The sequence below is a fragment of the Tubulanus polymorphus genome, chromosome 2 (genome assembly GCF_964204645.1).
Source record: "Tubulanus polymorphus chromosome 2, tnTubPoly1.2, whole genome shotgun sequence".
NCBI classification, from domain to species: Eukaryota; Metazoa; Nemertea; class Palaeonemertea; order Tubulaniformes; family Tubulanidae; genus Tubulanus; species Tubulanus polymorphus.
Window position 1 is genome coordinate 8,764,662 of NC_134026.1, and position 27,898 is coordinate 8,792,559.

At 37.8% G+C, this 27,898-nt stretch overlaps 2 protein-coding genes across 2 annotated transcripts; one reads left to right on the forward strand and one right to left on the reverse strand.

The window, feature by feature from the left end:
• Positions 1-386: 386 nt before the first annotated feature.
• LOC141899881 (endonuclease V-like) lies at positions 387-8,462 on the reverse strand. The gene is made up of 7 exons (XM_074786484.1): positions 7,922-8,462; positions 6,695-6,878; positions 5,563-5,737; positions 4,434-4,546; positions 3,258-3,326; positions 2,468-2,596; positions 387-710 (listed from the first exon to the last, which is right to left on the reverse strand). Exons 1-7 carry the CDS (start codon positions 7,990-7,992, stop codon positions 492-494), a joined length of 960 nt encoding a protein of 319 aa, XP_074642585.1. The 5' UTR covers positions 7,993-8,462; the 3' UTR covers positions 387-491.
• Positions 8,463-8,706: 244 nt separating this feature from the next.
• LOC141899650 (structural maintenance of chromosomes protein 3-like) lies at positions 8,707-27,471 on the forward strand. Its single transcript, XM_074786074.1, has 29 exons — positions 8,707-8,877; positions 9,628-9,703; positions 10,791-10,829; positions 10,913-11,052; positions 11,677-11,756; positions 11,911-11,989; positions 12,463-12,580; positions 13,209-13,323; positions 13,876-14,017; positions 14,189-14,353; positions 14,996-15,117; positions 15,587-15,731; positions 15,883-16,055; positions 16,565-16,664; positions 16,760-16,917; positions 17,592-17,733; positions 18,174-18,324; positions 18,755-18,904; positions 19,065-19,134; positions 20,015-20,096; positions 20,874-21,065; positions 22,015-22,198; positions 22,556-22,716; positions 23,294-23,524; positions 23,606-23,674; positions 24,108-24,266; positions 24,733-24,910; positions 25,419-25,525; positions 26,106-27,471. The coding sequence occupies exons 1-29, from the start codon at positions 8,863-8,865 to the stop codon at positions 26,175-26,177; spliced, it is 3,615 nt and encodes a 1,204-aa protein (XP_074642175.1). The 5' UTR covers positions 8,707-8,862; the 3' UTR covers positions 26,178-27,471.
• The last annotated feature ends 427 nt before the right edge of the window (positions 27,472-27,898 follow it).

A 27,898-nucleotide genomic window follows, 5' to 3' on the forward strand; every position in this document is an offset into this window, starting at 1 on the left:
TTCAAATTCGAGGCAAGCGAGTCTACTGTACACGTGAAGTACATATAATTCAAGTAAGCTTTTCATAGAGATCAAATTTTCTTATATATCTTTAAAAACTAATCAAAATCTATAAAAGATAAAAATTCATTTTCTTAACCATTATTGCATGCATTGATATCAAGGTCAAGTTATAACAAATGATCTTTTAAAAATCCATAGAAGAAAAAACAGTACAAATCTCATTTCTAATGAGTAACATATATTTATTATAGCGAACGTTTTCGGGAGTTACATTATCCCCTCTTCAGGCATAGCGCAAGTGATTGAAGTGATTGCGCTATGCCTGAAGAGGGGATAATGTAACTCCCGAAAACGTTCGCTATAATAAATATATATTACTCATTAGAAATGAGATTTGTACTGTTTTTGCTGCTATGGATTTTTAATTATCTAGACTCTCTACCCAAGATCTACTACTACTGCGCTAAATGATTTTTTATTGCTATTTCCTATTGAGGAGCAGTTTTAGTCGACCTGTCCCAGTAATCCCCGAAACTAGATTCGCCTTCTTCGTCGCTACCCTCGTCGTCCAGGAAAGATGACGAAACGGGCTGCGTTCGGTTGCGATCAGTGGGTTTCTTTGTCGCGGGTAATTTCGCCTTTTGATCTCGTCCGCCGCCGTCAGAGTTGAAAGTCACTCGCAGATACTCCCTTGATTTCATATCAGCCTATAAAAGAAAAAAAAGAAAACTTGGCTAAACCACGTAATATCATCCATCAAACATCGGATACACTAGAGAAAGAAAATTATACAAAATTTATTGAATACAGACTGTGGTTCATACATGTAGTTGGAGGAGGAAATGCAACGAGACGAGTAATCATTATCATTATCATTATCATTATCATTATCATTATCATTATCATTATCATTATTATCATTAGAATTACCATTATTATTATTAGTTATATTTTTATTTGCATAAATAAACTATTTCATTTGACGCACGAGCTTTCGCTACTAGCGTATAGTAGCTTCATCTCCCTGATGAAGCTTCGATACATAAGTAGCGAAAATTAATAGCTTTCGCTACTAATGTACAGTAGCTTCATCTCTCATTCACTTGATGAAGCTTCTATGTATTAGCAGCGAAGATTCGTGCGTCAAATAAAGGAATTAACCTATAATAAGTACTACTCGTTTCGTTGTATTCATTCTACACCCGGTTAACACGGCTCCTCTACGAAAATTCCCATGTATTAGTTTGAAGGTACGCGGTAATAATGCCAGAGGTAAAAATGCCATAGGTAATAATGCCTGAAGTAAAAATGCCAGAGGTAAAAATGCCTGAGGAAATAATGCCAGAAGGGTAAATTGATTCAATGATTATAAGAAACGAGTGCATCAAAACTTATAAACTATTCATTGAATTGTTGCTTTGATGTTATGAATTACAGCCAACTAACTCGTCGAAAACTTTTTGATTTTAATTATCCTACCAATTATCATACCTAGAAATATGATTGAACTGTGCATTCAATATGAAAACTCTAAGCATTCATTTGTTAAAATTCATTAATTTAGAAATGTGTTATATATCATATTCTATACTATGTTCGCCTTTTGAAATTAATTATATAAGAATATGTGCATTAATTTTTAATTTTAATTTTTAATTTCCAATGATCTGAAAATATGTTGTATCTCAATACATGTATCATCTTGTGCAGATAAGAATATCAATAATTTCAATGAATTTCTTGCTTATGTCAGACTTTATTTTATAAATTTGTGATTCTCTTTATCTAATTAATTTGTCATTCATTTTTAATTTTTATTATCGAAGGAATATGTTTTGTATATCTTAACTGCGCATTCATTACGTAAAATCTAGTGTAAATAAGAATATCAGGTCCAATGTTAATAAATTCTTCGCTTAATTTTCCTCATATTTCCTTCTGGCATTTTTACCTCTGGCATTTTTACCTATGGTGTGATTTTTCCTCAGGCATTTTTACCTCTGGCATTTTTACTTCTGGCATTATTACCTATGGCATTTTTACCTCTGGCATTATTACCTGGATTCTAGATTCTAGTCTTACGAAAACCTTATTGTTTTAACCAAAGCCGTCATAAAAAGCTTAAAACACCAACTCGCTATTGAAGGGCATGGCATCGAAAACTCGTAAAAAGCTGTTACTATTTTGAGTAAAATACCTATAGATTCTGAGACATTCAAATCATTAATTTCTGAGAGGTCGCGCTACGATTCGATCAAACAATGAAATATAAAGATTACCAAAAATTACACACAAATGCCTGTATACCTATCTGGATTATTACGTAATCAGAGGGCCGACATCCACGTAAAGAATAACGATCGACATAATTTATCAATTTTGTCATACGAATTTAGCAAATGAAGCTACGGAGCCACGGTTTTTACTTCCCGATTACGCTGATGCATAAGAAAAGAAAATTAACCTGTCTGACTGGTTCCGGAATGCGATGTTTGCAGCATTTTTCCACGAGCAACGTCGCAGTTTCGAGTGAGATTTTATGCCCCACGGACACATATATTGGATTAGTAGTAGATTCGCAGCTGCGCAGAGCCTGCAATTACAACAACAACAACACAAAAACCGTATAAAAGTCTGTTGGCAAAATCCACGCTCAAAGCACGTATACTTTTCGCTGTGTTTTTAACGCTTCGATGAAATTCACGATAATGGTTCATGTAAGTATGACGTAGGCGAGACGAGAAGATACACAATATCCGTGTAAGATGATAACGAGAGAAATCCCACAATAAATTCAATAACTTTCATGTTCCTTCTCTTTGTTTTCATCTGATAACCCCTTAGCTTGTCCCCACGTTTTAATCACTTTAGTTTGTGTCTTTTGTTTTTAAATTACTTTAATCTATATTGCCGCTAGTTCCCCTTTGCCTTCTTTACTATTGTTTTCCAGCTGTTATGTCATTACTTTAATCTATTCCCCTTTCAACATTCTAATCACTCACTCTATTTCTATGGTTTTGGTTTTGTATAAATATCTTGTAATATTCTCCTGTTCTCAGTACGCAATAGTCCTTACCGAAGTCTTAAATATTCTTAGGCCGAAATGTGTATATATATATATATACTCTTCTATTCAAGTTTCTCGTTTTGGCTGAATTTATTGTGGGATTTCTCTCGTTATGACGTAGGTGTTTCAGAATTGTCGTGAAGTTTTGCGCAGAAATTACAAGGTTCACAATAACATAAAAACTTGCCATTCCGAGAACTCTTCCTGAATCGCTGACTAAACGAAATGTGTCGCCACCTTTTTCCATTTTCTGGATCTAAAAAAAATGCAGTAGTACACCAGTAGTTACGTTCTATCAATGGACGTATAAACCTAACTCTAGTTTATATGTCTAAGTTCAATTTAGTATCAAATACGAGAATCTTTGTCTTCAAAGGGTCCGGAGTTTTCAGTTTGTTAAGTCCCTAACTTGTCGGCGATTACAATATCTATCGTATCGTCATAAAGGAACCTCGTAACAATCATCCTCCCTGATGGCATCGCTACACTCAGCCACGGCACGAACCCCTGCCACAGTAGACTGGGTGCGCAGGTACATGCGCAGCTTTGCCTCACGAAAACTTGCGGCACCAATCAAATTGCTCGTTGTATAATCGATGAGGTATGTTTCACGGAAGAACTATAAATGGGAAAACCCGGGCTAAAATGAAACGGGATATCTGATTGGCTAATAATGACATCATCTTAGCTGCGCATGAAGGTGCGCACTCGGTCTCGTGTGGCAGTGTATCGAACCGTGGCAATCTCGATGCCATCAGGTTCGAATCCCTGCCAGGGGAGGATGCGTAACAATGAGCCTCAGTGCTTCGGAAAATCGGTTAGGTAACACATATTTTCCATCCGCGCGAGATAATTCATAATTTTCCCATTTGATTCATAGTAAATTCAGTCCCATTTTATGTTCATTCTTTCTCAATTGAAATGTAAATATCACGTGTTATAAGTTTATAATCTATAAATCGATAATTAAAAAAACAGATCGTACATAAGTACGCGACATATCTAGGATATCCTCCAGTCGGTCTATTTAACAGGCCCATATACCGTGGGAAGTTTTGCATTTATTTCCAATCATTTTCATTTAAAAAACATCATTAAGCTGAATGGTATTTCAACAATTTCAACATCGTTCATGTTTTTTTTTAAATTCGAACTATTCACACCTTCGTTATATCAACGTGAATCGCCCAGACGCCATATCTTCGGAATCAAATTTTCAAATTCATTTTCGGAGAGGGCCGCCAAACACCCATTAAGTTCCAACCAAGTTCAAACGGACCCAACCACTGATTTCCTCACGCTACGGGCCCGTAACATTTCTTTTATCACTACGGTCACGCACAGTTTTCCTACAATTACACACCTTCGACATATGTTCGGCATTTTTTTCGAGTCCACCCACATGGAAAAGCGCCTTGCCTACACCGATGCATGGAATGTCAATGAGGACACCGAGATGGCACGCTAGACCGAACTCTGAAAAAAATTGTAATCAACGAGAAGGGAAAAAAATATTAGCGCGTTAGAAAAATTATTGACGAAGGCGTGCGCGTTTGAAAATCGATTATTCATTGCGAAGAAATGTGAAACACGACGAAAAAATATATAGAGAAACCCACGACAATAACAGAAATATTAAGTCCCAAAACGTTTTCTCAAGATAGAATTTAACATTTCGACTATATGCTAGGTGTCATCTTCCGGAACAATGAGTTACAACAGAAATTATGAAATCAATTTGTTCCAGATTTGAAAATTTCTGTTTTGATGACTATTAGAATAAACATATAAGACCTTTATAATGCCGCTGTTGGGACCAATGGAAAACTAGGCGTTATAACGAAATTAGCGTTATAAACAATGGCATTTTCATTGGATTGGAGTTAAATCGGGCAAATTTGTTCTCTGAAAATATTGGCGTTAAGCAGTGGCATTATATGACGGACATTGACTGTAGTCGAAACGTCGAAACTACTAGCTCGAGGAAACAGTTCTCATCCGATCACCGAAGTTATGCAACGTCGGGCCCGGTTAGTACTTGGATGGGTGACCGCCTGGGAATACCGGGTTCTGTACACTTTAAATTCTCTATTACTAGTGTCTTCATATAAACATGTCATGTCTCATTTCACCCAACTCGTGTAGTATCATATTAATCATTTCTTTGTTTTTTCGGGTATAGTCACCACTTGGCTTGGTAAATGATTTTAACTCGGCATTTATATTGTCGAGTTTTAATAATATAATAATAAAAAAACATTTTTAGACATTATATCTGTTCTCGTAATTGTTGGATACGCGCTCGCATTCCGATCGAAAGCGCAACAATGTTAAAAATCGCTTCCGAAAATGTTTGATAGTTTACATTATGTGAAGATTATCGGCAGCGAAAGAACAGAAAATCGATGTTTGTTTACAATGTTGCGATTTATTCCCGAGCTATATTCGTCTGCGAAACACGGCGCAACTAATGGATTAAGAATGCTGCGAACCTTTCGGATGGAGCAGCCCGTTTCCATCGACAAGCACGACGTCAGGCACGTATTGCGGTTTCATTCGCTTCAATCGATTCACTTCGTCGACCAGGAAATTCACTTCGCGAAACGCTAGAAATCCAGGTATGTACGGAGCCGTCAGCTTCACCGGGCTACAATTGCTATACACCTCCTGAACGACAAAATAATACAAACGCCATTCAAAATCTAGGGCCCGGTTATATAGTTTTATGTATTAACTTTAACCTGGGGGCTACCATAATTTATAATTTCCAATTGAGTTTTATAGACTATGTATTAACTTAAAGCAGGGGGCTACCATAATTTATGATTTCCATTTGAGTTATATAGACTATGTATTAACTTTAACCTGGGGGCCGCCATCATTCATTTCCAACTGAGTTAATCCCTGGTTTAAAGATAGATAATACCGGTCTATAAAACTGGGCTTAGGATTTTACATATATCAGGCTCTCAGAGACAGTGCCATAGATAGCACTTTTAGGAATGATAATGCATTAACGCGTAGGCTAATCATTGATCTGGTAATTACCGAATTTCATATTGAAATTTCTCTATTTCATGTATTTTCTTCGAATGAGAAATATCTAAACCATTAGCCCCGAGTTGAATGGACATCCAAACAGTCAGGCCCATGCCGAGTGGAGTTTCGAAGTATTGAAAGAGCCCTCTCAAATTTTCAAAGCGCCTTTCAAATCAGTATCAGAAAATTTGGATCAAGATTTTTCGTAATTTGGATACAATTTTCATGTTTTTTGAGGGGGGAATGAAAGCAATCCATTCTCAAATGATTTATTTAAGTATCCGGGCACTTCATATTTTAGATCTGTCCTTTTCGATAAAAATTGACCTTTTTCACAGAGGAAAAAGCCCCCTTTTTCTTGAAATAGAACTGCCCACCAAAAAAAGCTTGGCATGGGTCTGACAGTCGTCGTTCCGCGCAGAGTCCATTTAGAAATGCCACAATATGTAGATTCGACAATTAGAATTTGTTAACCTGACATTTCGCAAAGATTTCTTCTTTCAATTTTCAGATTTATTCAAAATAACTGGACAGTTAAATAGTACGGCATCAAAAATTAAATACTCAATGCCTTTAAAAACTCACTTGTAAGTCGGGATACCCGAGAACGACTAGACAGGCACAAGCTGTGACATTATCACCTTTTACAAATGACAAATCAACTCCTGCTACATACTTCAAATTCGTCATCGCTGACGAATCCGTCAGCTGCTTTTGCCAGGGATACACATCTTCCACGATCAGTTTAGTTTTAAGACTATCTTGTTCCCTGAATGTTTAAAGATTAAGAGCTTTTATTCGCAGATTTCAGTCGACATCGTATACGAAAATCCACTTCAAAAAAATCTTGAATAGTTCATAAATTCATTTGATTCAAACCAGAACCCGGAGTTGTACAACAATGAGTCAGATAGAGTCAACAGCTATGTTGTATGCTCATCCGGGGTCAAGTTTCATAAAACTTTTCAGGGGCGGATCCAGTCCCAAATCCAGGGGGTAACACTTATCCAAAGGGCACATGAGTTTTAAACTTATCAGAATTCTTTCCAGGATGAACACATCCATTAAAGGACATTTGAGCCTGCCCTTTTTAAAATATTTGACAATTGAATCGTGGCCCTTAAAGGCATTTTTAGCAAAACTTAAGAATTTTCTGAATTTTTGGAAATCATTTCTGCCCTTTTAGGATTTTTAAAACTATCTTTGATGATCGATGAATTGCCCTTCTTTTAAATTTCAGTGGAAACCACAATTCAATTATTTTTTTTAATTCACTCATCCTCTTGGAAGTGCTTTTATTGTAGTAAACACAAATTTTTCCAAATGCAGACATGCGCAGAGATGTCATGTTTTACGACAACACTCCTACAGGTAGGGCCTAATTCACAGACATCGCCAGACTTTTGGGGGTGGTGCAGTGGACGGTATTTTCGCTGATACATTTTTAAGGGCACTAGAAAAAGTTAAGGGGTCCCAAGTGCTGTGGGTGCAACCCCCTGTCCCCTGCTTATTCCCAATTAATTTCAAACGCTGAGTTCACTTGGGAATGAGAAGGTTATCATATTATAAGGGCTGGCTTGTTTAAGTTTCGTGATGACTGGGCCAGAAATTCAAATCTAGGCGTAGCATTAGTCTGAATACCAGTCGTTGTTACCGGTTCCCTACAACGTGGAACGACGGCTAGGTACTAGACTAGGCCTAGCATAAAACGCGATCTATGTAAGAGAGAAAGCTATAAAACTACGTTAACACCAACGATCAGGCTGCCATCTATCACTTTAAAAACTCGTTTCGAGAACAAAGTTTACTTACTGTTCCCATTGGCAACGAACATTCTCATCAACTTCAATATCATTTTTATCCGGATTCGCCTTGTCAACCATGTTGGGTATTCACTTCACCAAGAATCTTAGTGTCTGATGTACCACAGGTTACACTAGGATCGTAGAGCGACGGAGATCACTGGTGGAGACAACCACTGCCAGTGCTGGGTGAAGGTATTCACGTACTGCCGCTTTCACAATCACAAGACATTTAGTCAGTTACACTTGAGAGACGTGCACTTTAAGAATCGATGTAGGCCCCTAGACAATCTGGGCCTGGCTTCTCTGACTGAGAAAGACGACGAGTGCCGCGGACTCGGGCAGACAGAGTGTCGGCGACATCGATCGCTTTCAACGTATCAAAAAGGGTTCAAACTGAATCTCCTGGTTCTTTCCACATCGACTCAACATTCCTCAGAATGATGTTTTTTTATGTTGACAATGTCAGATCGCGTTAAACTAGCAGAGTTAGTCAACCGAGACGAACGCGTTAACAGCGGCCGTCAACGCCGTCAACAGCTGTTTAGTGTTTGGCTCAACGACCTTGAGTTTGGCGCAGCGGTCGTACCACCGATTGTAGCCACAGAAATGGATGATGTGGTTAATGTTATAATTGGAGAGAGAGTACTCGGAAATACAAAGAACCAAATATGATCGCTCGATTAGCGTCATAAACATTATCTGTCTCTTTATATTTTCACGGGATACGAACACGACTCCCTGAGCCAACAAACTCCCGAGGACTGCAATTAACCCCTACCTAGGCGCTGGGATGCCGCCATTTCTGGTTGTTACGTTTTCGATCGCTGAAAAAAATTGATCGTTTCTGCAAAAACGATGCGCAATGCGTGCCGTGATTTTTTAGTCCCTCGTTTTAAGAGATTCTCGAAGTTTTTCTGATTCCGTTGCGCGAGAATTTAGGGCCAGATAATGTATATAAAGCAGGTAACTCGCGGTCTGATTGACAAACCATTAGTCAATAACAATTCAATTCAATGTAAATATATTATAACGATAACGGGCTCCTTTGTTTCGATGATTGACGTTTTTGATTGCATAGTAATGTGTTTCATGAAATCTAAGTGACAAACGGCTAAATGTTTTAATTTTGCATAATATAATGAAACACTTGCCAAGAAGGCACCTTTCTTGGGTATTTGCCTCAGTCTCAGAGTCAGTTAGACCAGTCACACACAGTGTGAAACATAAAGAATGTCAAAATCACCACGTCTCAGGCCCAACAAACTTTAGGAAGTATTTATTTTGCTAATGCTGTAATTATTCATGTTAATGGGATTTGCCTGAAGATTAGCTGAGTGGTAGGACTATCTGGTGCATGCCAGGGTCAGGGTGCTGGACTTGAAAATTTCAAGAAGCATATTTAAAGAGAAATTAATTAAATGGAAAAGCTACATTTGAACCCACCACCTACTCATTCAGCTAGTGCAGTCCATCAGTTGCAAAGTTCTCAACCTAACCTGACCCTTAAATCAAACCCTAAACCCAATCTTTATCCTAAATCCTTAAATCTTATCGGACCTGATTCTTTACCCTAATTATAGAAAATAATGTTTTGGACTTAAATGTTGCAGGGAGCTATTGCATTGTTCACTTATTCAAATCCAATTATTTCAGAAAGTATTGAAGGTACTTCACAATGTACGTAAAGTACGTATAATGTTGTTGGTTTTTTAGGTGATCATTCAAGGCTTCAGGAGCTACAGGGATCAAACTGTTATTGAGCCTTTCAGTTCTCGACACAATGTAGTCGGTAAGTGTTTTGAGATGAAAAGCATTGGGTTAAAATTTTTAAGTTAATTACGAGACGAATCATATTATACATAGATGTGGGAAAGAAAGTGTCGTGCCAGGGTAAATCCGCAAATAGCGATGATTCGCTGACAAAGTTCATCTATTGCTGCTAGTAATATCAGTAAAATCAAACCATCAGGCAGGGATGAAAATCTTCCGACCATAGTCAGATTTCCGACCTTTTCTAACATTTTCTTTATTCCTGAGAACAGTGTAAATCACCTCAATCGCTTTAATCACCTCAATCGCGGGTGTCACGTCGGAGCGCTCCGTAGTTAGGAGTGCTCCTTAAGACAGTTTTCGGCAGTTGTTAGCACAACTGTGGAGTCGGAGAAACCAATATGGTGTCTCATTCAAAAAGCGGCTCTAATTCGGACCTCTATTAACATTTTGACCAAAAGGAAGTAAGTTTTTTGGCTAAAAGTTACTGATTTTTGTTCCCCAAAAAAATTCTGAAAATATTTTCCAACTTTTTCAATATGGGCAGTTTTCATCCCTGCATCAGGAGCCAGTTGCTCGAACGTTGGTTAAAGATAACCGGCGGATAAATACCATAGCAACAATGCTATTTCAACTGTCTCTGTCAACTAGCCACTGGTTAGCTGTAACCAATTTGAGCAACTGACCCCTGACTATCTGACTGACAGTAGTTTAGATTCAAACAATTTAATCGATTTTGAACAAGAAAATGGGGAACAACTTAAAAATTGACCTATTTATACAACTTAAACATATATTTCAACGTAGGCTTCATTGGTCGATGGATGAAATAATGGGTAGACCCATGACATATAAAGTCGAATTGATTTTGCCAGTCAGTGTTCGTATTAAGCAAAAACGTTTAATACAGGGAACCAATCAGCATTCTAACAGTTCTGAATTCGATTTCACAAAGTTCTGACAATTGTGGTCATAGTTCCCTCAGTAACAGAAAATCATGAAAAAACTTCGGGACTTCAAAGGAATAGTTCCCGGTTTGGAAGTATTTGGGAATTTGATACATTTTATAGATGTCGTTAATAAACAATCATCAAACATACTTTCAGTCGGACGAAATGGTTCTGGAAAAAGTAATTTCTTCTACGGTGAGTTCAATTTTCAAAACCGATATTGATACATTTTTTTTGCGCGCAGATTTTTGTCATGTCTTTTCGTTTGGTTTACGCAGCGATTCAGTTTGTATTGTCCGATGAATTCAGTCATCTGCGGCCCGAGCAGCGTCAAGCGCTGCTACACGAAGGCACCGGACCCCGAGTGATCTCGGCGTACGTGGAAATCATCTTCGACAATTCGGATAATCGTATACCGGTGAGTATTTGATTTAAGGGGGTGCGGGTTGTCGAGTGTGGTCATTTCCTATGGGTTAAAAAGACACATCCCAGTCAGATCCAATCGACTCGGATAGCTGTTTAACTTAAAGACGTGTGTTGAAATTTTTTTCCTACATTACGGTAATTACGGTATCACCATCCAACTCGGATATCGAGACAAAATTTGACAGGTTCCCAGAAGATCTATTACTGATTGCAGTCTAAAGTTGTATATAGAAATAGGTTTTATTCTATAGAAAGTAAGTTAATTCCATGGAAAGTAATATTAGATATAAAGATCTGAGCTTCAATTAGAACAAAGCTAGATAACTAGAACCGATTTTAGTTATCTATCGCTAAGCAGGAACTCTCAAGAACCTTATTCAATTTAGATTCATTGTGCTTTTGATAAAAAATCTGTAAGCAAATGTCAGTTAACCTGGGATTATTACAAATTTTCTTATACCCAATTTAGTGATAATGACACATCCTATTCCGATTGCTCAGAATTTACATACCTCTGACAGAGTAGAGTTTATTGGTGTAGCAGAAGGCTTGGCCCTTGATCAATTGAAGGGAGTGATAGTTCAGGCTTTAAATTTTGTTTTTGAATATTTTTCAGATCGACAAAGATGAAGTCGTACTTCGGCGAATCATCGGATCGAAAAAAGATCAATATTTCTTGGACAAGAAAATGGTGACGTAAGTGTTTATATCCGTTTGATTTTTCGATTTAAGTGGTTAAGATTTTTGAAAAGTCGTTTACAATTTGTTTTTGAGACCGATAATGGTTTGATAGTTCGTTTGAAATGTTTCGGATTTTTAATTTATTAATTTTCTTCTTTTTTTTTCTTAGAAAAACTGATGTAATGAACTTGTTGGAATCGGCAGGATTTTCCCGTAGTAATCCGTACTACATTGTCAAACAGGGAAAGGTAGGATTTGATATTCATGTTGCAAATTCTATCTTAGAGAGAATCCCACAATAGTAACGAGACACTTGTTCTACTATATTCTAAGTCATCTTCAGGAATACTGAAGTATTCCTGGTATTCCTGAAGATGACTATTAAAATATACCGGTAGTTGAAACGTCGAATGAACTACTGGCTCTAGGAAACATTTTGGGACTTACATTTACAGGGTCTGATCTAACCACTTGTCCGATTGCCCGGGACAAGTATATTTTCATTAGGGCAAGTAGGTTAGCATTATCACTTGTCCACCGGGCTAGTCCAATTTTGTCTCAAAGCTTTTTTCGCACTATGTAGGGCTGTAAGTTGATATTTGAGGGGGCAAGCGAAATTTCAGATATACTTGCCCCACGGGTGAGTGACTTAAATTCGTTAAATCGGAGATTTTGCACGAATTATTAAAGATTAAACATTTTCAACGCAATCTTAATTCAGATCAATCAAATGGCCACCGCTCCCGATTCGCAACGTCTGAAGTTACTGCGAGAAGTTGCCGGTACACGCGTGTACGACGAACGCAAAGAAGAGAGTAAAAACATCTTGAAAGAAACCGGTCAGTATGCATGTACATGTATTCTAAATGTGGATCTGTCGACATAAGAATTCTCTGGTCTCTTTCCTACTGATATTCATCCGAACATAGGGAAAGTTATTTAGGGGCCTACTGGGATAACACGGAATTTACAAGTGGGTCGATATTGGTCAGCTCGGTTCCGCCTCCTTTGGAGTCACGTTTTATAGAAGTATTTGCCTTGTATACAGGGTTTCCAGCAGTCCTTCAAAGTTCTTCTTTTGGAAAAAGTTTGGAAAAACGTCCTTTTCCTTCTTTGTGACTAAGTCCTTCCTTATGATGAACAAGTCTTTCCAAATTCCATTGTTATGTATTTTTTCGCACGCAATTTTGTTGCGCATTCGACCTTTGAAGTATTTTATTGCTTAGGTCTGGTAATTCAATAGTCAGTAAGATTGAATGTACAGGAAAATTTCGAAATGCTTCCTGATTGGTCCTCAATTAAGTGGAAAGTATCTCTTTCTCAGTCAAAAAGTCCATCCTTTTGGGTCTAAAATTGCCCCCAAAAAATCCATCTTAGTACTTCTTTTTATCCTGGCCTTACCACTGGAAACCCTGTGTGTAAAACAGTTCCCGTTACTATTCTCTGTTAGCCGGTATGTATTTTCAGAGGGCAAACGCGAGAAAATTGATGATCTGTTGAAATATATCGAAGAACGACTTGCTACACTAGAAGAGGAGAAAGAAGAACTGAAGGAGTATCAGAAATGGGATAAGATGAGAAGGTACAATGAAAAATCATTAATGGTTACAAGCCATTAAGAAAAAAATATTCAATATGAGAATTAATTGTTTTTGACGATCTGGCTGTAGACGAACTTAAAAACTTCCCTAATGAAGCGTCAATACTGTTGTTGAAAATTATGTTGGGTAGTTTTGGTCTGAATTCTTAGGCTTCTGCATGGTTTGCCATGTTTGGATATAATTTGGAAACGGATCTTTAACATGCCAGATAAGTGAGGCCCAGTGATACATCTACAGCTTAAAAAGTGGGCGGATCAGAATCTAGGTAGCTGCCTGGCAGCTATTGTTGTTCACCAAAATCGGCCCTTTGCACGCTTAGAATTTTTCAAAGGAAATTTTGAAGACGTTCCGATCAATTATCTTGATGTTTCATTCATACATGTAACCAACTTTGGTCGTTTAAACGCAAGACATATTTTGTAACAACAATCAATTGCATGGTTGTGGTTGCCTAGAATCATGATTACCCGGTAGTTATAAGGTCATTGGGATTATCTGCGGATGTTTTAAGAACTTCCCCTATTCATTCGCAGATCACTTGAGTATACCATTCACGATCACGAACTGCGGGATACCCGAAAGAAATTAGACGAACTTCAGGAACGCCGCGAAAACAGCGGAGCGATGACGCAAAAAATACGCGATACGCAGCAAAGCGCTATGGACAAAGTCAAAGTAAGTCATGGAGATTGTCGTAAAATTGTATATACAAAATGTAGAGAGAGAATGATGAAATTGATACATATAACATAACAGCAGTAACAATAATAATAAATAATTATAATTATGATGATTATGAAAATAATGAAAAAATATTAAATGATAATTTTCATTGGTTTCTTTTAGGGTACAAATAAAGAACTGCGCGAGCTGAAAAGTAAAATGCAATCGGTGCTCGATGAAAAAGAGCAGCTGACCGCCGAACATCAAGATCTCATGAAACGCAAGGCCAAACTGGAGTTAGACGTCAAGGATTTAGTCGATGAAGTTGAAGGCGATAGCAGTGCTAGGGTGTGTATTAATTTTCGCTTCACTTGTCCAGCCCGTTGGTGCTGGTTTTGTGGCCGATGCCTCTACTGTTGATGCCATTGGTTTAAAATCTTTTAAACACAGTGTCTCAGAAATTTCTATTTTGATAATGAGATTCTGTAGCTTGGCAGTGGTTTGGGATGCCCATCCAATTATAAAAGCTTACCGCCAATCAACAACCTATAGTCTACAACAAAGGGGCCTGGTCAAACATTTCTAGCAGTATTCTAGAACACACAGCCTATTCAACCACCTTTCCCTGGCGCCACTGTGGACAATAGTTGTTGCAGAGGTGGAAATAACTTAGGGAAACATGACTGCAGTCCAGCCAATTTCATTCATGAGAATAGTTGCAAATTTGGAAATGTTTCTCATATTTTAGTCGCTCAAAAAAATTAGTGGAATTTAAGTGTGCATCTTACATGAATGAAAGCATCTACGTCTCTAAGACTTTCTGACTTGCAATTCTTATTTGCACGTGTCTCATGGATATTTCCGTGGTGATCCTACGTAGATTTGGAAATTCTGTCTAATGTTCAGAAGATTTTTTCAAGTGGATATCCTTCGGAGCACATTCTTAAAGTAATCGTAGTCATGTCTCTTAATGCCTCTCGTCGTGTATAGAAACGTGCTGAAGATCAGCTTACTCAGTTGAGCGACAAAATCGAGAAGACACAACAGCAGCTCAGTGACATCGTACCTCGTTATGAAGATATGCGAAGACAAGAGGAGAATTGCGCCCAACAGTAAGTACCCGTACTAGTAGTTCATAGCGTCTTCAGGCTAATGGTAGTTTATTTGCTATTTAACAAGAATGAAAGCCAATTTTGATAAGTCTGGCAGCACAATTGTGAGCAGGGGAGTCGGAGGCAATTTATGATTGCCGCGCCAATTACAGATTTTTGATAGGTTCTAATATGTTACCACAGCAAATTTACTTAAATTTTGTTCAAAAACATGGTATTCAAAGAAAAAAATGTCAATTAGTAAATCATTGCCTCGGCTTTCGCCACTGCACTTTCAACGCCAATCCTGAGAAAACTCAGAAACAGTTCATCGTTGCTTTGAGATCGTGGTCCGGTTTCCGAAATTGACCATGATTAATTCTGAATTGTTGGCATCATTCGCATATACGAAAATTGAATTTGGATGCTATTCAATGCGATGTGTTTCAAAAGCCGCAGAAGTGTGAGTAGTGTTAATCGATCATTGCAGGTTAGCCATTGCCGATCAGCGACGTAAAGAGTTGTACGCCAAACAGGGTCGAGGCAATCAGTTTACGTCGCAAGATGAACGAGATAATTGGATCAAAAAAGAACTGCGATCGCTCACGAAAGCTATTAAAGATAAGGAAGAACAGGTTGGTAATGGCATGATTTAGAACTTAGGTAGTGAGCCTACGAAGCCTAAGACTTATGGCAAAGATTCATCATCCCAATTGTTCCATGGGGTGTAAGTTTCAACAATTATTTCATCAAATGTTCTAGTATTCAATTTCGATTCTCATATAGATCAAAAAGCTTCAAGAAGATTTGGCCCAGGACAAACAGAAAGGTGCCAATTTAGCTTCAGAAATGGATAAGGTTTCAAAAAACGTCGAAGGAAATCGAGAGAGAATTGATCAGAACAATAAGTCCTACTATGAAATGAAAAAGCAGAAGGATAACTTTCAAAATGAGCGAAAGTAAGTAATAATGACAATCGTGTAGACAATGAAATGTTTAGCTTCAAAATGATATATGTTCAATTAACCCATTAGCTCTCTGGAATTTCACTATGTCATGTCTATTACTCCTCAGAAAATTCAAGGGAAAATCCACATTTACCACGACACAGAATAGCTCATCACCAGTTGATTTTCATGTACTACAAGTTCATGTTGTTTCGATGCAAACACTATAATTCATATAGTATAAGATTTGATGAGATGGGTCTCCAGAATCGTGCCCTTTTGCCCCCCCCCCCCCTGAAATTCATCTAACTTGAATATAAGTGAGCATGTCTGTCATGTTCATATGTCAAACATTTGAAAATTTTGACGTCTTGGGTGTCTAGTTTATCTGAAGCTAATGGGTTCCGATCCCACTGTAACCATTCTTGTGTAGCAGTCGAAAAAGGAGTCCAGGCGACAAATAATAGATAGGGCGGCTTGAAGGCTAATAGGTATATACTTTGATAATTGTGATTTTCTAGTGCTCTATGGCGTCAGGAAAGTGCAATGCAGCAAGCGATTGCTTCGACCAGAGATGAATTGTCTAAAAAAGATTTAGCAATGCGATCGATCATTGGAAAGGTAAGAATTCGTCCCCCCGAGTAGATAAGTCGATGAAAATTGTTCCTCGATAAGCGAATGAAAAAAATGGTAATTGAAATCGTATTTTTTTTCAGGCAGTATTGAACGGTATCGACAGCGTGAAAAAAGTTCTTAAAATGTTAAAAGAGGCCGGCAAAACCGACGTCGTCGACGGCTATTATGGCATTTTGATCGAAAACTTTGAGTGCGACAAAACGTTCTTCACGTGCGTTGAAGTCACTGCAGGAAATAGGTATGCATACCAATGAAAATAAAGTTCCTGCACGCCCTAAGTGGGGTTGCCACTGACCTGAAAAACCTGGAAAACTCCGGGAATCAGGAAAATCCGGGATAACGGATACATGTTTCTTGATAATTACATGATTCACTGAAAAATGAATGAATTATAACATTTAAAACCTAGTCTCTGATTCACTTAGGGAATCTCATGGAAAACTCAGGGAATTTGTAAATGGGTGGCCGCCCTATTAAACATTTTAAGAGCTTCTAGTGGATTATCTTCCATATAGTAGGTGGAAATGTACAATATAGATGCCAAAACTGTCAATGTGCTATTGCGTAAAATGCTCCTGTACTGACCAGTTACAGTGGATGGATAAAGAGAGCACCAAGAGACTGGCCCATTGTTTGCTACCTGCCCTTGTAGATCACATCAGTTGATATGCCCCTCATATTTAGGTGGTCTTACATGAGTTTTTCGAGCTAAAAAACAGTTTTTGAACATAACGTGTCCCATATGGCCCATGTTACATAAGTTCCAAAAAGTTTGTTCTACAAATATCTCTTGAGTGAAGCTGCGTGAATAGCAACATGAATAGCAGCACACTTGGTCAATTTTGATGGGGTATGGCATATTTAAGTGTCAGGAAAGAAAAGTTCTTAATTTTGGTATCTTTTATTCTGCAGGCTCTTCCATCATATTGTAAAAACAGACCGTATCGGTACTCGAATACTCGGTGAAATGAACAAACAACGTTTTCCCGGTGAGGTGACCTTCATTCCGCTCGATAGGCTGGAGTGTCGCCCGACGAAATATCCAGAAACGCAGGTACGCTTTGTGCGGAATTTTCAGAATTTAGAAACTTATGTAGTATTGAGTGCGCCTTCTGTGAGTAGAGGGTGGAAATTTCTTCTTTGAAATCATCGCATCATTTATGCTACATTAACAACGAAATTTTGGCATCATCTGTGCGCTATGCATTAACAAGTTTATGGTGCCAAATGAAAGATACTGGCCGTGTGTTTGTTTAAGTGAAGATAGATTTTTGTTTGGACTATTTAAATTTGGGAGCTCTGCGTGACGTCATAGGGCACACTTTTAAGTGATATCATTTGTAAACAAGGAGACCCAAATAACCAAAGTCATCCAAATATCAACTTAGTTACTGCTTTCGCTGTCTGCAGAAATAGCATAGGTACTTAGGTACTTAAAACGTTCTTGGACTGGTTCTTTACTAGTGAATACTCATTTTGACTGGTTCGTTATAGGATGCCATCCCGATGATTGATAAGCTCACGTATAAAGCCGACTTCGAGAAAGCAATCATGTATGTGTTCAGCAAGACGCTAATCTGTAGGAATATGGAAGTAGCCACTGCCATCGCCAGATCTCAGAATCTCGACTGTATCACTCTTGATGGTAAGGACTCTAGATGTCTATATTCGAAAATGTATATATATATATATGATAATGATTAGGTTAATATTTGCGCTATGCAAAGTTCAAAATAATGACTTTAGTACGATCTCAAGCCAGCTTGACATGTACCTACCATGGTCACCGGCAATCCTGAGCTGGAATCTGTCGCTGACTTTCCATGTTTGTAACTGTTTTAGTCTGAGAAATACTGGGTTACCGGTAATAGAAATAAGGAAGATGTAACCATGTTTCCTTGTCTTCTTGTTAACGTTTTCGATATTGTCTTCAATGTTTTAAAAAGGTTTTCCTCGGAACAAATTTCATGCATTTCCTGAAAGCTTTGTCGCGAGCATTGGCAAACAAAAATAGCTTGCCAATATCTGATAATAATTCTGTCTCATTCATGAAAGGCATTCGTTATTTTATCCAGGTGACCAGGTAAGCAGACGCGGCGCCTTAACTGGTGGTTACTACGACAGTCGCAAATCACGTCTCGAACTTCAGGGAAGCAAGATGGAGCTGATCGAACAAGTCGAACGACATGAGAAAGAATTCGCTGAACACCGGAAGAAACTTCAAGATATCCTTTTCTATCATTTATATAATGCGTGCATATTAAACTACGTGTACGTGTACGTGAGATACGTGTACCGTACTTCCTCTGCTTGGAATTTAATTTTTAATCGGCTAGATTACATTTTGTTTCTTATACCGCTAATGTTTGTTCTTAACTTGCGTACTGATTGAAGGTTCCATCAATAACCTCGTGAGCGACATGCAGAAAACTGAGACAAGAAACAGCAAATCAAAGTAAACTTAACTACTGCTTTCCTAAAATTAATCCCTTTGAGCAACGTGAATCAGATCCCAGTACGCCGTAAAATAAGTGCAGGGTTCAGATTGATGTGAAAAAATGCATGTCTGCTTAAAAAAATTGGTGAAAATTTAAGAAATCATGAAAATGTGTGAAAAATTCTTGTAAGAAAAGTTTCTGATAATATTTTGATTACCTTTACTGTGTAGACCAGAATTGCACTAAATGTGTTTAAGTTTATGAAATTTCACTTGGTATGGAAAAAAATATTCGAGAGTCCAATCTGACCTCTGTGAGTGACAAATCAAACAGGGGCAGGCCCTATCCACCCTCCCTAAATGTATATACCAGATTTACTATTGGATACCATGCAATATTATGTTATATATAAGTTCATTGCTCCTCAGATTTTCTATATGAATTTCCTCCACGGAATAATTCTAACATCTAAAATTACTCCTATGTCCAGAATGAATTAAATGCTGAATTAAGATTAAAGCTCTTGCGACCCTGAGAAATTAAGGGCAATCATGAAAACGAGAGGAATGCTTTCAAAAACTTGGCTGTCGTTGTTTTTCATGCAACAGTTACGCATGGGAAAAATACACTTAATCTTTCTATTCTAGAATAGCCAGCTGAAAATTTAGTACCTTATATCCCGACCAATAAGCTGATTTTCTAGTCGCCGATTTTACCCCATAATACCCTGGATATGTTGATGACCTAAAAAATCTATGTCACTTACGCCTCAAAAGCTCCATATTATTCAGCGACCATTATTTACTACAAATAAACTACTTTGTATATACTGATGAGAGTAGATACTCTGTACCGGTGTGTACTGATATACTGATGATAGTATTCTGTTTATGCTAGGGATGTATTTGATAAGATGCGGGGCGATCTACGCTTGATGAAAGAGGAATACGAAGCAATCGAGAAATCGAGACCGCATAAGGTAAGATAGTTACGGAAGATAGAGTTGAGATACGGCTGGAAAGATGTCGTAATCTGTACGAGATTGAAAGATCATTTACCAGTATAAGATCATTTTCATTGTGAAATAATCCATAAACTAAAGTAGAAATATGCATGCATAATTGTTAAAATAGATGAAGGAATGCTACTTTATGACCTAATAATCATAGGTCAAGGAAGTGGACAACTTAAAATGCATCAAGAATCTAAAGTACATGTGTATATTAGCAAATGTGTATGAAAGATTCCTGTTGTCAAAAAGATTCATAAAGATTTGTCTATGAATTTTTGATACCATGTAGTTCAGGTTCTTCATACAAAAAATACAAGTACTTCTGCATACAAAGGAAAATAGCGAAGGCGATGGTTTTCCGCATGCCTCATTCATCGTCTCATTTTGCAGATCCTTCTTCTGCGTCGAATAAACTATTTAACCCTTCAGTGCGTCTACACCGCAGTGCGGTGTATAAATCAGTGATAGATTTTGCTAGTACACCGCACTGCGGTGTATTGATGTAATTAGTAATTATCTCTCTTGAAAAATGGCAGCACCTGTCTAACATAGTGAAATACTAGTAACTAACGATATACCGCGCCGCGGTGTATACGCACTATAGTGGTATTCCCGTTATTCAACACACTAGGGTGGAATTTTTTAGAATTTTCAAATTATCTCCAGCACTATAGGGTATTAATTAGTCAGCACTGAAAGGGTTAACGATGATATCTATATTCATGATTTTTCTGACGATTGCAGGAGCGTAGTTTGGCGAGTTTGCAGGGCAGTCTCGATTCGATGAAGACCACGGCGCGGTCGCTGAATCAAGAGTTGGGCTCGGACCTCCTGTCTCAGCTGTCGATCGAGGACCAACGAGAGGTCGACAAACTCAACGACAAAATCAAAGAATTGACGAAGGAGAATAAAGAATGCTTGAAAGAGCGAATCCGAGTAGGTTTCATTGATAGATGCTTTTCTTTTTCCGTAAGATTATTGTAGTTTTCCGGGCTGTATTCAAATTTCCTGGATGCAGCCTCCTCTGTGAATGCATTCCGAGGTTACAGAGCAAGTAACTGGATGTAAGTGTCGGATAGACAGGGTGACCAAACATGGAATTTGATAAAACACAGGGAAAATGGTGTTTTTATTTCAATCGCATGTGAATTGTGTTTCGGCAGAACTTAACAATTTTACAATCTTCACTTCATATGGGCCTAGTGAATTTTAAATTCCCCAAAAAAATATATTAGCTGAAAGTGGGAATATTTTCTTGGCTAGCCTTCTACTTGGGTCTGTCAAGATAACAACTCTTATCTTTCCTACTGTCGTTCATAAAACAGAGTCCCTACGGGTCCTTGACTCCTTGAAAACTACTTCTAAGGCAGAAATGTTATTCAAGGTCCTTGAATATAGTTAGAGCAACATGCCCAAAAGTCCTTGAAAGCTTTTAGAAATTAGCGATTAGAAAATTTTGAGGTTTTTTTTTTTGAATATGAGGCTTACTATTCATAAAAGAATTGTATCCTGTATATTATTCAATCAAGACTATCTGGTTGGTATATTAATACCGGTAATTGGGTCTGTTATTGGATATAAAAGTGATAAATACACTGCTCGAAATTTGAAATTTTATCCTTGAAAACTCTTGAAATGTCCTTGAATTCTGGAATGATTAATCTGTAGGGAAAGTTCTGGTTTTACCGAGAAAACAGGAAATTTGGAAGTGGTTGGATTGCGGTCAGGCACCCTGATAGGGTTGAAACTACCATTGTGCCTGTCTATATTCATGTTGCCTGAAACAGATATCCATAGAACCCTTTTATAAGTCAACTACCCTGCTACATCTCACTACGAGATTCAAATCATCCCGTCTGGAACTGTGTGTCTTTTTCGTTTTCAGCTCGAAGCTGAGAAAAACAAGTTGGAAAATCTTCTGCATAATAACCTGATGCGAAAGCAGGAACGATTGACGACCGATCTGCAGGAGATCTCCGTCGAAGATCGCCGCCAGAAATTGGAAACCTTCAACACCGAACTGGCATCCGTCGACCAGCGTACTGTCGATAACAAAGCCAGATCTAAAGGTAATGATTCGTCTTGATTTCATTTGTTAAGTAGGTGTGCACAAGTCTGCTCTGCTCGAAACAAAATTTCTTGTGGACAATTTATTCCATCAACATCAGTGGCATCTAATGATTCAGCCACATTTTGAGTCAAATAAAGAAAGACTTGGTCAGTTTTGAATATTCTTAAATGTTAACAACCTGTTGTGAAAAAGGAAGTTTGACTTTTCTCCATTTCTTCCTTGATATGTCCACTGACTGGGTGGATCCCAAGATATTAAAATCAATTCATTCAGAGCCATCTTTGTCTTGGGGTTGATTGCACGGTTTTGGAGTATGGCTAAGAAATCAACTTTGTTTCCGGGTTTATTTTGCTAGAACTTGACGAACAGATAGAAGTGTCGAATAAAGCGCAGAGAAAACTACAAAACGAATTGGAGCACTGGAAAGCGACTGAGCGAGAACAGCAAGAACGCCTGAACGACGACTCGAAAGATCTCGAAAAGATGACGAACAAACAGAGTTTGTTACTAAAAAAGGTACTGTCCTCTTATTTAATGACTGCATTTTCTGGCTAATGAGCCAATTTTCTTGCTTCGGATTATAATCCATAACGCTGTGTATATAGGCTTTTACAATTAAAATGTTTGTGTATACTGTGTGTACTGTATCACTAGAAAGACAATAATTAGCGCAGCCACGAGCGCTCATGGTCTGCGAGTTCGACAGAGCTCTCGCATAGTCAGTGAAAAAGCCTATTTACAAATCAGTGAATCAAACTTTCCGATGAAGGGCCTTGGCTTATTGGATGAAGCTTTAGGACATCCTTGTTTTACGAGAAAACTGCTCTCCGCTTATTGGCCACAACAAATACAGCAGTCCGTCTAAACATGTCATTGAACACATATTTTGTTTCTCCTGGGACTCGAGTTTTCTCAGGTTATGGAAATTTCGAGTGTACTGGTTTGATCCACTTGTGATGATTGACATAATTCTGATTTATCAGATATCTAGATTGAACATCATACTCTACTCTATTTAAAATTAGAATTTTTTCTACATTTCTGAAAAATCCTCAGTTTCTATGAATTCACGGGTATTTATTCTTTTTCGCAGAAAGATGAATGTATGAAGAAAATCCGGGAGCTCGGCTCATTGCCGAGCGACGCGTTCGAAAAGTACAACAGCCTGAGTTTGAAACAGTTGTTCAAACAGCTCGAAAAATGTAACGGAGAATTGAAGAAATACAGCCACGTGAACAAGAAGGCTCTCGACCAGTTCGTCAACTTTTCCGATCAGAAAGAGAAACTCATACACCGTAAAGAAGAGTTAGAAGAAGCCCAGACTGTAAGTTGTAAATAACTGCATGTGTTGGAGGGAAATGAATTGTCACATTAAAACTCATATGAATTTTTTTGTTGGTTGCAGTCGATTTCAGATCTGATGAATGCGCTTGATCATCGGAAATATGAAGCCATTCAACTCACCTTCAAACAAGTAAGTTTAAAATGAATTTTGCCAGGACTGAGGCCTTTATTGGTATTAGAATCAATTAATGATAATGATAATACTTCATTCAGCCTGAAATCCGTCTCAAACATGCTCATCAGCTTTACATAACATATAAAAAGAGAACGGATAAAACTATAACTGGTTTAGTTAAAAACTTTGAAGAATAAATTGGTTTTGAGCTGAGATTTAAAAACATTGATTGAAGGACAAGATTTAGTAGGACTAGGTAACATATTCAACAGTACCGGGGCTGAGTACACGAAGGCTCAAGTTGAATATGACGTGTATATTGTAACTAAAGTAGATGATTATCTTCTCCACGACTTGTCAAACTTGAGCTCTTGTTCAAATTTTCGGCATTCAAATCTGATCGCTTCGAATTATCTTTCAATAATCATTGTCGATCTCTTCCCGATAGGTTTCCAAGTATTTCACGGATATATTTAAGAAGCTCGTACCGCGCGGCCACGCCGTGCTCGTAATGAAGAAGGGAGAAATCGAGGGAGACAGTGAAACTGCTCGACCACCCGGTGAGCAGGTCCCGATGGTCGAACTTTTCACCGGTGTCGGTATCAAGGTAAGTCGTCCTCTCGAATCAATCTCATGAAATGGATGTTTTGACCATGAAAACCTCGAATACTTGCGGAGAGTTTTCGCTTTTGATCACAATCTTGGGGTCGGAACTATGAAAAACAGTTAAACATGCTTTCATGGGCTTGCTTGGCCAGACTACCAGTATATTACTGTCGTCAAATGCATATCAGTAACTTGCTTGGAAACATAAGGTGCTTTCTATGATCCTGATCGCAAATTGAACGCAGTTACGAAAGTTCGCAATAAGTCACAGACTGCGCCTGAAATGGAGCAGGTCACGGTGTACCTGGACAAAGTTTTTAGGAAATTATCATTACATCACAGACGTTTTTGCATCGCAAACTTTGATGTATAAAAGGTTCAGTGAGGAATGTAATTGGTCATATCGTGGTGGTAAGCGCTTCAAATTTGATATCATTCGTGAAGAAAAAAACCTTGCACAATTTCAGGTTTCATTCACGGGAAACCGAGCGGAGATGAGGGATATGCAACAGTTATCCGGCGGACAGAAGTCTCTAGTCGCATTGACACTGATATTTGCCATCCAGAAATGCGACCCGGCGCCCTTTTACCTTTTCGATGAAATTGATCAAGCTCTCGATTCACAGCACAGGAAAGCCGTCGCGGGTAAGTAGAATATTTATTTCATAATCTACCGTAGTAAAACCTGTCTTTGTCTGGATTATGATCTGAAGAAGATATTAATTGTATATTCCACTTATACAGTCAACTCTCTCATTTATCCAGCACTGTTTGTTGTCGGATGATCGAAGGTGGCGGATTACTAAAAACTAAAGATAGATAATTGACAATGAACTAAATCTTTGTTATTGGGAATTTGAAATTTGTGGCGGATAATCGATGGTTGATTGTACTTAGATATAGAGATATAGAGACCATAAACTCCAACTTAATGAACCTAGATAAAATGGGTCTAATTTGTAAGGTGATACTGCGGTGTCTGAAAGTATGGTAGGCAGAAATATAAAAATCAGTCCAGCAGTGGATGGATTCTGCAGTTTTTGCCAATTCATAAAACTTTGTTTTCAAACGTACATCAAATGAATGCAATAAGGGAAGTCTGCTTTCTAAAGAAATATTCTTCGTGACCTGAATGTTCAATTGTATTTTCTAGATATGATACACGAATTAAGTACAGACGCTCAATTTATTACGACTACATTCCGACCGGAGTTGCTGGAACATGCGGATAAGTTTTATGGCGTAAAATTCAGAAATAAGGTAAGTTAGAATTTCTGTAGCATTCCCTGTTTTCATCAAATGATGGGGGAGACTATTACGTTGCAAGGTTTCAGACATCAATGGTTTGTTGGAAAAAAAATTTCAGAAGTGTTTTAGTGCTTAGATTTGCTGTTATAGAACCAAAATCAGATGGTCTTAAATCAAAGCTTTGACTACACTTAGATATTTGGGAATTATTTGAATATCTGATGAAAATATTATCATTGGAGATGGTCATTGGAGACCAAAATGTGTTGAAAATTAGCAGTTAATCATGATCCAGAATGAAATCAATCAAATATTCTCATTAAGATCTAAATAGATAGTGTCTTCTGGTATATCCAGTTAATCGTTATGCACAGTTACATCCCTTGATTTGTATCTTAAGGGTTTGTCAAATTTTATATGAAGTAAGTGAAGTACAAATTAAAACAATATGATCGAGTACTTTGTTATACTGTTCGAAAAAAACTTCAAAATAAGCGGGGAAAATTCTAGAAATCATTATTGTATATGAAACAGTTATTCGAAAAAATCATTGAATGTCTTTAATGTCTTTCCTGATATTTCTTTCATTCAGGTTAGTCATGTGGAATGTGTAAGTCGCGAGGAGGCTCAAGATTTCGTCGAAGATGACACTACTCACGGTTAAGAAATCTCTCTCGACTCGCGCACGCAGCTTCCATCGCAAACAATCAAAAAGTTGTTAACCTGGAAAGCGTTGTACGATTGAAATGTATACATGATTTGTTTGTCTTTTCATGATTTAAACGTTCAAACTGTTTGTAAAGAATTCGTTGTGCGTTGATGTTTTTAACTGGATGCGTTTGTTGCGTCCTGTTTTCTAATGTATGTGTACAAAACATAGTTCGTGCCTTTATTTAGTTACGTTTTATATACATTGTGAAGAATTGAAAAGAAATTTGTTCTTGAATTATGTCTCTCTTTCTTCAAGATTGTTTGTTTTTTATATGATCTATTTCTTGATTATCGATATATATCATTGTTAGATTGTATTTGTGTAATTTTTTATGGCTTTTCCAACTTGTAGGAATTAGTTCAAGTACCCCCATTGAGTCGGGCTCCTATTTATTTTCCAAAACGAATAGATTCGTACGACCTAAGCGAAATTTGATTTGGTCAGATTCGTTGAATGCGAACAATATCGGGGAACTCATTTCTTGGAATCCTTTTCCGTCGACAGTTATCCATATCTGCCGCAAAAATAAAGTTTTGATCAAACCGATGTCATCTTAAGTTGATACTAGATGTGATATTCTTTGTATTGCTAGGCGGGATCCAATTGGCCTACAACTAACCTAGTGAATTGAGACAAATCAAGGCTAGGTTCCGTAGTCGTTCAGCGAGAGGGGGGCATTGAATATGTTAATCGTAAGAAGTGTCCTGGACCCCCTAGTCCATCATTGCAGATACTTGATCGGCATTCACTTTCGACAGCATAGATAGGACCAGGCCATAGAATATATTTTCGATCGTCGAAGTCACGATAATGTAAATACGTATCGCGCACGCTACCACATTGAGTCTCATAGTAAATACATATATTTATAGCGTATGTAAAATCTTGTAAATATTCCATTTTCATCAATTCGTTGTTCGTGGTAAAATAAAATGTTCCTGCGTTTCACTTACTGCATTTATGATAAGCTTCCGTGATGTACTATACTGGGTCGAGTTCCACAGTTCTGAGTTAAGATTCGACCCTGGGTTAAAACATTGAAAATGAACTAACTTTAACTCAAGAGTTGACAACTGTGGAACTGGGGCCTGGTGACTAGTTATAGTACTGCTGGGGTTCTAGAGATAAAATAAATTTATATACCGTACATAGCTGATGACGAATATAATATTCAATATTATAATTATGTCAAACTACGTGTATTGTCTTGGGATTTGTGTATTAGTAGTTGTGGAAAAAATAAATATACCTTTCTATGTTATACACTAGTCTTGATTTATATATTATTTGTTTTGCTTATTGGTGTCCGCTATTTTGTCTGGTTCATTATCTTCCCATGTCCACCATTGCTATGGGTCCTGGACGTCTGAACGTTAAAATAAAAGACAACAAAATGGTGGCACATTCAGTCGTCCATCAATTCCGAAAATAAAAACAAGAAACATCACTTTATCAATCCAAAAGTAGAAAAGGGCACATTTTTATTTTCTAGATTCATGTAGCAATTTGCATCAGGACTTAATTTATTGCTTGTAAATCACCAAGCAGTAAATTCCAAACATATTCCGGGGAGGACTCCCACACCGAGAAACTAGCCCAGAGGATTTTATCGGTACAGGTACATGGGCCATGCCCTGAAACGAGTTAGTCTCAGATATCACTAAAAGCTCTCG